Source organism: Monopterus albus, unplaced genomic scaffold (genome assembly GCF_001952655.1).
Source record: "Monopterus albus unplaced genomic scaffold, M_albus_1.0 scaffold328.1, whole genome shotgun sequence".
In the NCBI taxonomy this organism is placed as follows: Eukaryota; Metazoa; Chordata; class Actinopteri; order Synbranchiformes; family Synbranchidae; genus Monopterus; species Monopterus albus.
The window spans coordinates 648,484-663,148 of record NW_018128208.1 but is presented as its reverse complement, the minus strand read 5'-3'; the positions used below and the strand labels follow the sequence as shown (position 1 = coordinate 663,148).

The window sequence follows — 14,665 nt, the reverse complement described above, 5'->3', positions numbered from 1 at the left end:
ATATTATGGCTAAGGCTACAGTTATACACGTCATAATAATAATATTAAACATCCTGTCTGCTGACAGTCATCAACTTTTCTCTCTAGTTATCCTTGACCAGATGTACCCTGTAGAAACTCATAAGCATGCCTGAGCATTTAACAGTCTAACTAGACATCCTATCTCTACTAAAAATTTCTAATACATAAAGTATCTATCCAATATCTATCTGACTAAAAATACCTAACACAACAAAACAGGCAAAAACACAGTTTTTAAAAGATTTATAGTTGCATCTCATAATAACACCTGGACCGTCTTAAGGCCAGGCAGTTCAAGTATCCCCTCAGACTCTGTTCCAACGTCACTCAATCTAAAATTACAAAACATGGAAACAAATAAAACAATTTTTATTGTAAGAAAAAACTTCCACGCCTTTCAGGGAACGTGTCTGTTTGTCACACATTTTTGCCTCAAGCCTGCATTAAGAGCTGCAGACTCCATCTGTTTGGGTGCCCCTATTTTTAGATTTCTGTTAAGTGCTTTTTATCTTTTGTTCAAACATCAGATGACACTGCTCAAAATTCCTTTTACCACACCAACTTAAAAATGATTTAACTGAGTAGTGGGATTATTATATATAATTTCTGTATGAAATTGGATGAACTGAGTCTGGTGTAGAAACTCTTCAAAGCAGAGGGAGGGTGGACAAATCGAGTCCGAGTGTGACGCGCCCTAAATCACTGAGGTGTAGGGGAATATGGGCCTCCACTGAGAACTACCTGCTGATAAGATATATGAAGACTAGGGGGATGCGTTTTGAGAGCTGCACATCCCTCTGAGCAATACAGACTGTATCCTTCATAAGGATACACTATAACCTCTTTGAAAGTAGGATGACAAGAGCTCCAACCGAAGTAGACCGAGGGCAGACCAAAGACCTGACATGCACTCATCCCTGTCTCTGACTCACGCTAAGTCGCTCACCATCCACCAACACACAGTGAAACCTCAGTCCCAATGCCAGGTTTTGTCACTGGGCAGAGAACCGGTTGGCTACAGTAAAAGCATGACGTGATGCCCCTTCCTCTGTGCTCCCCCAGCCTGTGCAGCAACAGAGGGGTAAAAATATCCCACCAGTGAGTTCAGACAACCAGCTCATAAATTAACACTAAAACTCCTGCAGACAACAGCGGGCCAGTTGCTGAGAGATTTTAAACTACTCAGGTTGCCAATGGGATCGGCTTACAAAACTCTTTTTTCCAATTTTACCCATTAGGAGGTGGTGAATAAGAACGAGCTCTAGATCAGTTTTCATCTAAGTCACTATTTAGTTGTCCGCTAACATAGTGAACTATTTTTCAAAATGGCTCTAGGGTGCTTTGTTCCAGGAAATGTTATGAGGTGAGATGCAAGCTTATTGGGCTTCAACTGGGAATAGTGTATAACAGAAGAGCCTGTTCTTAATTTCCTGAGCTTACACACAGAAAATATAAAATATAGGCTCAGGCTTTACTATTCACTCCTGTCTTATTAACGCTTGCCTGTAATGAAGCGCATTCTCTCTTCACTCACAAGCAGAAACACAATGTTCCAGCAAACTGCTTGACCAAGTTGAAAAAAAGAAAAAGACAACAGGAGAGAAGAGTGATGACCCCCTCTAAAGAAATTCAACTCTGTAATGGACGGACAGGGATTACAGACGTTAAAACCTCCTCCATCTGTAATTCACTGTCACCCTGCCATCATCTCTGAATCACTGATCCATTTTGCAAGTGCGTGAGACCTTGCTAAAAGCATCACTGTTGCACCCATTTATGTTTGTAGTGGTGGTTGGGGGTGGGGGGAGCATGCAGAGAAGACAAGTTAACAGCTCGCTGTGCTGTTTCAAAGCCCTCTCCGTCCTGTAACAACCACCTAGCTAGTTTCTCACACAGAGAATAGGACACGTTGATCAAATAGGATTTTAATGAACATCAGCAGCTGGAGCCTGAGGAATAGACGCTACAATGGCTTAAAGCTACTGACAACTAGGTTGGGCTGGATTTTCATCATCAAAAGAAACAAAAAGAAAAGGAAAAAACATCCCTTTGCTGGTGCCTCTCACATACACAAAAGTGACTGTGATTTTAAGTGTACAGTGCACGCTGCCCATTCAGTCACGAGGAAGAAGCAAATGAGAAAGCAATTGGCTGACAAAGCCATGTGTAGACCATGATCATATCATGCTAACCCCACATTATCCTAAAAAAAAAAATAAACTTAAAAAATGTCTACTCTGAGGGCTTTCCTCTAGGAGCATCTCAGTAGAAGGGACAGTAAATAAGATGTCATCAATAACAGACAGTGAATCTTCTGAGCAGCTCTGCACACACGCACGCACGCGCGTGCACACACACACACACCAGCTCCAACTGATTCCTATCCTGCAGACAGGCCTGCCAACCGCCACCCTTTTTGCACACGCTCAGATTCACTGTCCTGACTAATCGCTTGTGATAGGGGCCTTTGCCATAATTACCCTGGGCCTTATCACAAACTTATGCGATGCATTTTTCATGTCCTGGCTGCTGGCAGTGCCTTCGCTGTCTGTGCTGGCAGTCAATCTACGAAAAAGACCAATCTCAGACAAATTCACACACACACACACACACACACACACACACACAAAGTGCAGGAAAAAAAAAAGAGAAACCACTCTGAATTTTTTTTACATAATGCATGAACTAGGGGGGACGAGTAGGAGGCCCAAACAGGATCAAATAAATAGGAGAAGTGAAGCCTTGATGATGTGGCATTAAGTGCAACACAAAGCCCGCTGGGAAGACTTGTTCACTGTCCTTTTGTCTACATAGTCACAGGGGCATCATGACCTAAATAAAAGTTTAAACCTCAAGCCTGTGCGATTTACAAATTCATGTCTGAACAATTGGGCCAACCTAGATAATGCAATCTTATGTTAATGACGACAGCTACTGGACTAGTAATATTCATAAATTGTTATTTGAAATTCAGCAATGCACGTTAAATGCCAGGAGAAACACAACAGTGCCATTGTCTCCATGTCTTGTGATAGGTCAAACGCGCTCTAATATACACAGGCTATATTCACACTGAATAGGCCCAATATTTGCCTCATATCCTTTACTGTGCCATGGATCTGCCACGTGCACGCCGAGATTGAGGCGTGCACGAGGTTGTTGGGACATTTCTGGGGGAGTTCATGATAATCAACAAGGTTATGATCGTTCCTATTTCTAGTATTGTTTACTGAATAGCATCGCATCAGCACTGTCCCGTCCACTTTCACAGACGTGGCAAGGTCTGTGAAAACCTCACAGTGTGTATTTGCCGTCAGGGAAACCGGAAAAAAAACGATCGAGTTCATCAACCATAACAGAGAGAGGACTTCAGTATAAACTGTTTTAAACATGTTAGCTGATAACGCTGCTAATGTTTTCATTCGTTCCCAGGTAAACTTGGACATTTCACAGTTAAAAGCAATAAAAAACACAAGCAAAGCGTTGTTGTCTGTCGGTGCTGGCCGTCTCCGCGGTTGGTGTCACCACAGCGCCACCGTATAATGAGTCGCACTTATTTTTCCCCCAAATTATCCAGCCTTACAACGGCTAAAGCGTCGGGCTAACTACGGCTACTCGCTCCAGTAAAAGTTGAAGAACACGCAACAAAGACAGCTAACCGAAAGCTTTTCGCCAAAGCCCTGCCGTTTTGTTTTTATTTCGGCGCATCCCCGCGGCGTCGCCCCGGCTTGCCCGGTTGCAGTGTCCGATCGATGTTGAATTGAACAAAGAGGATCAATTTCTGATCAGCGAGAGAGCCACTTTCATCAATGTGAGGAAGAGGTCTTGAATTCTCGTCCTAAACACCTACAACACGGCTGCCGAAAAACACAAAACACAGCCACCGAAGGAGACAAGACAGCCGAGGCGAATAGAGAGTAATCCGGTAAAGCAGAGGTTGAACTGACCTGTAGTTGTTGTAAGTCAAAGCGCTTCCAATATTGAAACATCGATCCTGCATTGGCCGCCATCTTGAGACATATTGAGACAGGAATGAGATGCTGATAGAGAGCGCGGGGGTTGGAGTTCAGTGGAGAGGACCGGGCGGCTGGAACACCCGGACCGGATTTTTCTCGCAACTCACCCCAGCAACAGCTGCTATGCGGAACGGAGTCAGCTCACAGGAGGGCTGCCTTAATAACGCCATTATAATTGTTTAAATAGCGATTTTATCAACATTATAGGTAAATAAACGAACCGGCATTAAATTACTCTATTTTATTACGTTGAAGTAGAATAAATGTATCACTGTGTTTGCTGTCGTAATTTATATGATCATTAGGTACCTATAATGGAGAGCAAAGATCACTGAAAAATAAAAATAATACAAGGAGGCTACTGGGAAGCCATAGCCTATTAAGACGCACTCATAAAGCAATTAGAACCAGTGTTTCATCTGAGCTGTACAAAAAGATGATTTAACAGTCCTCATTGCTCCCACAAAACGGCAGTGTGACTGTCAAATTTAGAAATAAAAAGTGAGTTGGTAAGAAGTCATTTTGCCATGCACCTACTTGAATAATAATTATGAGTTTACATTTTGTTAGAACAACATGAACAAAATGAAAAAAGAGTTAATAAACGCTGTGTTGGTTTTGTGTATGTGTTTTTGTTTGTTTTGTTGTCGTTGTTGTTGTTTGTTTGATAGTTTTTTTAATGATCCGCGATTTGTGTTCTGTTCTGTTATGAACGTGTATGAAGACCATTTATAGAAATGTAATAAATAACCACCATAATTACATTTTCTTGATACATATGTCTTATTTTATTTTAATTAAAAGGGGTGGATCTACAAACTCCGCATAGTAGGGCTGGAGATGACCTGCTGACCTTGGCCATTTATAAAGAATTGGTAAAAGATGGAGTGGACTTTCACAAGGCTCATGATTTTCTCAATTACAATAATGTGATTAAGAAAGTAAGTCTTAATATTCTTATTCAAGACATTCTTTTAGTCCTTAATAAGTCTCTTAATTAATCAGATTAGTTAATCAATAAGACTGTTGTGTAGTTCCTTCAGTCAAGTCATTGCTGTATGGCAGCCCATTGGTTCTGGTCGCAGTGTGCCTACATATCTTTTGCTGAAATGCCCTTGAGCAGCACAGCGAACCCTGCTGCTCCTCTGGCATCGGTCCTGTTGACCATGTCCTCCGACCCCCCTCAGTGTGTGGATGTGTGTCAGAGGGATAGGCAAAGAATTTCTAATTACACTGTGCCAAACCATACCACTTCATGTACCTTAAAACACATCACACCTCAACTTCAGCCTCCAACTGCTCTGCACACAACCAGAGTCACGCTGCCTTATCAGGGTAACACATTTGTTATACGCACTGTTTTCATTTTTAGCACTTTGTGGCTTCCCAAATTTGATTTGCCAAGTGTGTTGTGAGCCCATAGCTGTGTGGAAAATCCATGCCTGCATTCACACTTCTGAGCCTACTTTATTTTTCTTGACCACGCAGAGCCTATACACCCTTTTTATCAGCTCAGCTTTAAACAAAATATTCATAGCCTTTTTTCTCTCTTCAATCATTTTCATTTCTTTACAGCCACTGCACATTAATTGCATTCACTACACTTAACATGAGAATTTGCCATAGATAATAACACCTCTTTCACTGCATTTGTGTGGATACAAAGGTGGGTATTTTTGTGCTTTGAATTAACTTAACTTTCAGGTCATTACTTGATTTGATTTCAGTGTGTCTGTGTCTCCTTCCTTCTGCAAGGTAAATGGTGCTCAGTGCTTATCTGATATGTAACCTAAATGGCTTTGCCTTATTCTGTACTTCATTTATAGACATAATGCAGTGAATTAAAGGCTGGGTTTAATTTGCCCGTCACACCCAGGAAGTAATGAGAAGTATTGACTTAGACTTAGCATTCAGTTACAATCTAAATAACGAAAGCTAGCTATGAATAAAGATATAATAGTAGCACAATTCAAATTACTTTCTGTGTCAAATGCGATTACATCACATTTGTCTTTTAAAAAGTTTTGAGCAATTGACTGCACTAAGTTACATAATAAATGCTGAAAAGATGTTCACTTTTTAGACAACATATTGCATTTGAACCAATGGATCCTGTGTCTAATCCTTGTTAATCAATGTTTCCTTGGCTTGGCCTGCATAACTTGTGATCCTACCTATCATTAAGTCAAACCAGAAATACAGGTCTGAGATAATCCACAGAGGCTTAGTAGCTTAGCAGCATGTCCATTACTTCGTGTCTATATAGTTGTATCCTACTATCACACAAAGTAAATACATAACTAAAGTAAACATCGTGTATTTTTATGCCACTTATATTACTAAAAGTGAAAGAAAGAGAACCAAAGAATATGTTATCAATTAACATAACAGCTGAAAATAACTCCAAAATACATGGTAAGATTATTAACATTGGTAACACACTGTTTACTTGGACAGTTATACACTCACCAACCATTTTATTAGGTACACCTGTAAAATTGTATGCACGCAACACTTCCTCCTTAACATCTGTGTTTATGACGCTCAAAATTTTTCAGTTCCTTATGAAATTGTCATAAATGTATAAATTCAATTATATGTTTAGAACTGAAGTCATAGTTAAAGGTGGCATTGTACTGGACTACATTATATTCAGAGGTGTTCCTAATATTCTGATCCTATGTAGCTGGGGAGGACAAAAATATAGACACACCTCTGAGTTTCCTCTTTTAAAAGCTGCCTAAACATAATTTCATAATTTGACATACAAAGGAACATTTAATTAAAAAGTATGCCTTAGAAATCAACCCATAATGAACAAAAACATATGAAATGAACTTCAATCTTATCTAAAATCATAGAACAAACAAAGCATTTTCTGTTCAGGGGGACTATTAAACCTTAATCTACCTGAGCACAATTGTGCAAACAGAGATATTTGACTTTCTCTTAACTTCTCCTTTACATAAAGCTTTGCTAACAAACTGCTACATTTCTTTTGTTCAGATTACATCCAGTAAAGTAATAATTCCATCTGGTAAATTGATCTTGATGCAAACTTTGTTGTGTTCATTATAAATCGGATGACTTTGAATTGCTCCTCTCAAACTTTGCATTTCAGCACACACTGCCACCACAAGGATTTGACTGCAGCTTCACAAGGCTGGATTACTTTGAAGCAGCAGGAGGAACACTGTGTACGCTGGAACAAATAACAGAGTGACTTTTCAGTCCACCTACAAATGATCATGTTATTGCTACAAAGGTTTATGTGTGTCTGGCATGAGTGACTTCAGAGGGTTTTATTCCCTTACACGTCTTTTTATTACACTCTGTGGTAAAATGAGGGAGGAGAAAGAAACAGCATAAAGTGTTCATGACAAGGAAAGGAACATGTTGGAACCCATGCTTTTAGCCTCTAAAAAGTATAATCACTTCATGTACATCTGGTGAGAGTTTAAATATAAAAATAAACACACATTCTCTGTGTCAGTGCCATTTACAACTAGATCTTATACCCCGAGAGGTTGGGACGGTATAAAATAAAACAGCTTTCCTGTCCTTTAGCTTTGCCACTTTTCTCTGTTTGTGTCCCTTTTTCTTCTGCTCATTGACTCTGCCTGTAAGGTGCTTTTAGCGATCCTCGTGCGGCCGGGTTAGAGATGGATGTGTGGCCCTTGGGAGCCATAGGCAGAGAGCAACACTGATCATGTCAGACAGTCTGGGGAGGCTGCATAAGATCATCATCACCCAGCAGTGTAGTGAATCGGCACAATGGCACTTTCACACAACCTCTGACCTGTGGGGTAACCTTTAAGGTCATGATCAAGGTCAGGGGTCAGTGAGGGCCTCTGTGACCAGGGAGCCTGTTGGCCCCTCTTGCCTCTTCCTCCTCCCTCCTCTGTGTTCACCCCCACCATTCCCTCATCTTCTATCTGTTTCTTCTTCACTCACTCTCTTTCACTGGCCGGGACCAATTGAGACATCTCGTCCCCTGGGAGAGCAAAAAGGAAAGCAAGAGAAAATCAATAGGGAAGATGAGTTAAGACCTGGGGGTCCTATCAAAACCTGAATGCTTCTCTCTGTGCTGGTATGATTCACACACGCACAAACACATAGATACACAGCGGTACTACTTTTGAGAAACAGGAACGCACTAGTAAACCCAAGCCTGAAGATTGTACAAAACTAGAGACAAAGTTTGCTAAATATACAGCTTTTTGTGTATCACTACCAGTAATAAGTTCAGTGACACAGCAAAAGATGGCTTCCAAGGTCAATGTGAAATGACCTGACAAGCTTGTTTGTCTGTTTTCTGTCCTTCAGTCTGTTGTACACATGTACACTTGTGGCCAATAGCTGCACTGACCGTTGAACACAGACAGGGGCAATATTGATCCCTCCTCAGAGATTCAAGGTCCACAACAGCAAATGAAACAGCTTGATGAGAAAAAGTTATTTTTCTAGCAAGAGAGCAGAGGGAAGATGAAGCACACATAAATGCCAAGCTTTGTGTAGTCACGAAATGTCACCATATCACCAATCAGTTCAACTTTAATTATAGCACATTCCCAGCAACTTTTGCATGCGTTTGTGCTGCATAACAAATGGATTAAAATAAACAAAACTGATTTAGAAGAAGATAAATCAGTTGGTTTTTTTTACATGTTATTACAACTTCAGCCTCATCTCATTTTCCTGAAGAAAGACATGTTTATAATGCTGAGCCTCATCATGTAGCCATAAGTTGAGGCGGTTCTTCCCAACGTGAGGTAACCCTGGGCAGGACAGCAAATGATCAGCTCAAAATAGAACTGTTCAGATGAAAGGGAGGATAAAAAATGCAGAGAGAATACAAAACCTGTTAGTCACACACATGCATGCACACAAACACACAGGGAGCTTTTTTTTTTGGTACATGGTGAAGAAAAGTGAATGGATGGAACAGGAAGGAGGAGGGCCCAGCGGAGACACACATGCTTCTCGCTTCATCTCCTCCCGTTCCTCCTTGACTGCCATTTTTTCCGCTCACATTCAGACTTCACATGCTCTGTGTCTGTGGGGAGGAATAATGTTGTCCCAGTCACGGAGTGTTTTTCCTGCCCACCAGAGCTCAGAAACAACACACAGTACAGGATTTTCAACCCTGCTGCCTCATCATTTGTTTATGAGTTTTGAACAGAATGCCTTCACATAACAAGAGTTTGTGTGCTTACTTTTTTTTGTTCAGTATTTGTTTAGGTTAGCTCACAAAATTAAAACTGAGTAATTTATTAACATTTCTGGTTAGAGAGTGTTGCAGTGCTGGCTCATATCTAATAAATAAAACAATGAAAACAAACCTTGTCAGAGCTTTGCTGCAGCAGGCCCAATTTTCAGCTGAAATGTTTATTCATTAGTCAAATTAAACATACAAGTCTGGAGGTAAATCCCAATATGACTGTACTGCACAAACCGGGCAGGACGCGCCACTGCCAGCCTTGTGTTTGTGTAGGGAGACACCTAGTGGTGAATGGCCCGTGTAGCGTTTTATATGAAGCACATAGGCTGTTGAGCAGCCTGTTACACTTGTTTTACAACCTGTAATATTATAGCATGTACAGAAAGTTTTCAGTTGTCACATTATTTAGTAATTATTGCTACTGAGTTTACTGACCAGAACTTTAAATGATACTACAGTACTGCCAATCCTAAATTTGACCCCTGGGCCTCCATTCATTTACTCACAAAATGATAAATAGGCTATGCCTCGTTCTTTAAAAACTGACCTTGGCTTATTTCATCAGCAGAACACCGCGCCCTGGTGCAAAGTGTTTACTCAAGCTAAAAGTGGCTGACGGTCTGCAGGCCTCACAAAAGCCCTATTCATTGGTAACAGGAACTCAGACCAACGCTGCCACGTCAAAATGCTTCAGCATGCAGCATTGGTGCAAATGTTTTTCACCCCTATTTGACCAAGAAGATAGAAATTGCCCACCGCCACCACCGGGAGAGACACACGGGAGCCGGAAAGCCGGGAGAAGCTTGTAGTGGGTGTTTCACTGTTAAATAACGAGACCTGTAGGCCATGTGCTCATCATCATACCTAAAAGTACAATGTCTAAAGGACATTTGGGTGTGCCAGCCAGTTTCACTTAAGTGAACAAAAGAATTTCCTGATTGTGTTGGGTGTGCAAGCCAGTTTCACTTAAGTGAACAAACGACTGCCCCGAGTGCTTTTTACGAGTTTAATTTAAGTGTCGTTAATACCTCATATGTAAAGGAGACAGCTTGACTGATGCCAGTTACGGTAAACCTCTGAGGAACTGCAGGGTGAAAGGCGTCGATGGGAGTTGGGGCTGAATGCTCCTTTGCGTGCATGGCCACTCTTGTTTTTTGGTCATTCATAGCAATCTGTTTACTCTATCTGCCTGACCCGTCCACGCTGGGACCGCCTGTCTCTGAGAACAGCACAGTGACCCTCCTGATATGGACGCAGCCGTTCGGCCGGTACCACGAACTTTCGGACTGCTACACGCTCTATCAGATCGGAGGGTGCATGCTCACCTACGACCGGCGCGCGTACACGCAGGCTGATGCTGTGATCATCCACCACCGGGAGGTTGCCACCGGTATCGCTGAACTGCCACATGAACGGCGGCCACGTGCGCAAAAGTGGATATGGATGAACTATGAGTCCCCCACGCACACGCCCAGACTGTGGGATTTTGAAGGCGTTTTCAACCTCACAATGAGCTACCGGACAGATTCAGATATTTTCCTCCCGTACGGGCAACTTATCCCTCGTGTGCGCACAGCCAAAGGTCTTCAGACCCGCTATGCGCAGCCGCTGCAGGGACCCTCGCGCTCAGACCTCCTCAGGTCCCGCCTTGTGGCCTGGGTCGTCAGCAACTGGAAAGAGTCCCATGCACGCGTGACCTTCTACTACCAACTCCGCCAGTACATCCAGGTGGACGTGTTCGGGCGCGCGGGCCTGCCATTACCCCGGGACAGTGGAAGCGGCAATATAGTGCGGCTGGTCAGACAGTACCTGTTCTACCTGGCGCTGGAAAACTCGCAGCACACCGACTACATCACAGAGAAGCTATGGAACGCGGTGCTGGCCGGTGCCGTACCGGTGGTCCTGGGTCCGTCCAGAAAGAACTATGAGCGCTTTCTGCCCCCTGAGGCCTTCATCCACGTCGATGACTTCCCCACAGTGCGAGGGTTGGCCCGGTACCTACTGATGCTGAGGCGCAACCCGTTCCTGCTCAGGCGGCACCTGGACTGGAAAGGGGGCCTCAGCTTACACCAGCCCACCTTCTGGCTTGAACACTACTGTACGGCCTGCAGGGCGGTGAGGAGGACCAGAGGCAGGACTAGCGTGGTCAAACGCCTGACACACTGGTTTCACTCCTGAAAAAAGCAGCATCACCTCCAGCACTGACTGAGGGCAAAGTTGAGACAAGCTCACTGCTTTCAAAGGAACAAAACAAATCTTCGAATATTTGGGAGACTGCTAATTTTATTTCAAATTATGACTTAACATAAACTAGCACATGACAATTTAGATAGACTTGAGAAAGAGTACATTAGTTTTGAAATTAATAGATTCTCATCTTTTCAGTTGGCTACTTGTGGCCCTGTACACATTGGCCTACTGGTGTTTTTTTGCATGTTATGTCCCACTTACAAAAACATTCCCTCCCTTGAAAAAGAGATACTGATCTCAATGGTAAAATATGGATAGATAGATAGATAGATAGATAGATAGATAAATGGATAGATAGATAGATAGATAGACTTTATGGAAAGAAATGAATGCCCTTGCTAAGACGCCACTCAGATGTTTTCAGTCTGACAAATTCGAAGACAATGTGCTCCTTAAAAAAACAGTCAGGCCAGAACTAAAATATGCTGCCTGAAAACTCCCCACTAAAGGAGCAAAAGACATTGACATGAGAGGAACAATCAAAAAGGCAAATACAGTGTAGACAAAAATGTACAAATACATCAAACACGCGAGATGCCTGTTTGATGACCCCTGACGAAGATCCTATATAGATCGAAACAATGCTGCTACTATTGAATTCAATTATTGGGCATTCAACACTGTGTGCAAACCTTTTCTTGCGTAACATATTTTTGTCAAACAGGGCTGTACCAAAATCCTTGCTTTCAATCATAGTGTGATGCAGCATTAGGTGTATGGTGCTACAAAACAACTTAATGACAAACTATTTGATTCTTTCATCTGACTGTTACACACTTCTGGTGTGGACATATTCAAAGGGAGTGTGTGTAACCTGCTCTGTGCGTGTTTGATTCAGGGAGGCCATACTTCCAAAAAGTGCACAAATACCTGTTGCAATACATCTCATGCCTCAGGGGTAATTACAAAATCATGCTAATCAGAGCATCCTTGGATTTGAACTGCTGTTAGCTTAGAGCCATATATGTGATTGATACTTGTGTAATAGTGTGGCATGTATCCCATAAATAGCACTCTGAGCCCCTGCTTTGTGTCTGCACATCACTGACTGGTTGATTACAGCACTTCCCCAAGGACATAGATTTGGTCTGAGCAGCTCCCCTCCCCACTCCAGTCCCCCTGATTAGGATCTGTACTTGTGTCTCATTTATTTATTGGGGCACTTTTAAGCATGAGTAAACAGGATCTCGTGAAACCGTCTTGATTTGCTGCAATCTGCACCAAAATATTACAAAACAATACTAAGAAAAGCCATAACTGACGCATTAAGTATCATCTGAAACCAAGTCAGTGGGTTATATCTACTCACAGAACAGCTCTCGCTCGCAATTTTACCTGTGTTTTGTCAGGAACTGAACCCGAGAAGACGCTTCCCAACACCTCGAAGGTCTTTGACCCAGAAGGAAAAGGAGTCGTCAGGACGGAGGAGGAGAGAGTGTGTGAATTTTTTTCAGTCTGCACAGACACAGCAGAGATGATTCAGTCGCTTGTGATATCGCACAGGAATTCAGCACTCAGATAACAATGAATGAGTGCAATACAATACAAAACCATAAATCATTACCAAAGTTCAAGGATGCAGATTGTGCATAATCATGGTCAGTGAACTACAGATCAGAGCTAATTTAAAGTCAAAGGGATCTAAACAATAATTCTTCTCCTCTGTTCCTCTCCTGCAAGATGAAATATCACCTCATGTCACAGGCCGACAAGTTTACAGAGGATGAGGTGAGTGTTGCTTGGCAACAAGGCGAAATATTGGATATATCAATGTGAAATAGAGATTCACAGGTTCCAACAGTGGCAGTACAAGTTGAAGCTGAGCTTTGATGAATACCCAGAATCTGAGGCATTTTAAATTGATTTACATGTGGTAACTACCAGCTACAGCTTATTACAAAGATCCTTCTCAGCTCTCTTTCAGACAACCCCCACCCCCCCAGTAACAGTGCCCCTGGCCAGAGACACAGTAATCTCATTTGTACAGCAACAGATGTTTCTCTTAAAAACATCCGTTGACTTGGGAGTGAAAAGTCTCTGTCTCATTCTCTCAAGGGATCAAAGAGACCAGTCTAATCGCTATGAAATCTGTCACTTTTGAACTGGTTTGAGGAGATATAGTGACATACAGTAGGCTTAATATGTGGTGAAATGTGAACACTCTCCTTCTCTGGCTCTCTCTCACAGCCTACACACATTTTACGAGGAAGCATTTATGTTGTGTACATCCAAAAGCTGCACAGGGTGGGGTGGGGAGAAGAAAATGCATATGAAACAACAAAACCTCTAGACAAATAAACAGCACAGCGTTCCCATGGCAGCGCCGTGCAATAATCTGATGGCTGGTTTCCCATGGCTGTGTCTCACTGACCCATAGACCTCCAGTCTGTCTCACTGATGGTTCCTGTGATTGCAATCATCCATCTTACTGTCAAAGGCAAAAAAGGCGGCAAGAAAGTGGAACTCACACACACCATCTCTTTCTCTTGCTCCCTCGTGTCCAGAAAACAAGCCACCCCACTGTGAGCGGAACCAACACATGGGCCACAGGCCCTCTCCATTGGGTGTTTGTGCCCATGCTTGTATGATCTACAGAGAGAACATGTGTGGGTGTGCATCTTTGGTTGTCTGTGCCTGCCCATTATGCTGCATGATCTGTCACTGGGGTGTACACGGGGAGCGGTGGACATGTCTGATCTTGCAACTGATCAAAAGCACCAGAGACTTGTTCCCTTGTGGCCGTGCGAGCGGGGCTCATATCAACATCTCTCTGTTCAGTAGACAGGAAAAACAAGAGAGAGACGGAAAGAGGAGGAGGGGTGCGTGGTATATGAGGAGAAAGACAGAAACAGGCAGACATAGCACAGATGAAAGGATGCATAAAGGGGCCAGAGCAGAATATATGACACTGATACATAACCACACTTATCTCCCTTTTCTGACGAGATAATTGAAAGGCAAAAGCCAGCTCTGTTTTTGTAACAGTGTGTGTGTTCCCTCTTTGCAAACATGACAGCTCTCCTTATCATAAAAGCTGCAAATCTTTTTAAAATGTGCAATAAACCCTTTACCTGTTTGCTTACTGATAAATTAGATGTTTACCAACTTGCCCCCGGATGTCAATGGTAATCCTGCCTACAGGAACTTGTGTTATGTG

At 42.6% G+C, this 14,665-nt stretch overlaps 2 protein-coding genes across 2 annotated transcripts in view; one reads left to right on the top strand and one right to left on the bottom strand.

The window, feature by feature from the left end:
• The window catches only part of cux1b (cut-like homeobox 1b), a 68,425-nt gene extending 64,319 nt beyond the window's left edge, over nt 1-4,106 (bottom strand). The window contains exon 1 of the mRNA XM_020624478.1: nt 3,969-4,106. Within this exon, the coding sequence (XP_020480134.1) occupies nt 3,969-4,031 (63 nt within the window). The 5' untranslated portion in view covers nt 4,032-4,106. The remainder of the gene's footprint in view (nt 1-3,968) is intronic.
• A 6,102-nt stretch (nt 4,107-10,208) lies between these two features.
• On the top strand, nt 10,209-12,844 carry LOC109974325 (alpha-(1,3)-fucosyltransferase 4-like). The gene has a single exon (XM_020624473.1). It carries the CDS (start codon nt 10,363-10,365, stop codon nt 11,434-11,436), a length of 1,074 nt encoding a protein of 357 aa, XP_020480129.1. The 5' UTR covers nt 10,209-10,362; the 3' UTR covers nt 11,437-12,844.
• Nucleotides 12,845-14,665: the final 1,821 nt, after the last annotated feature.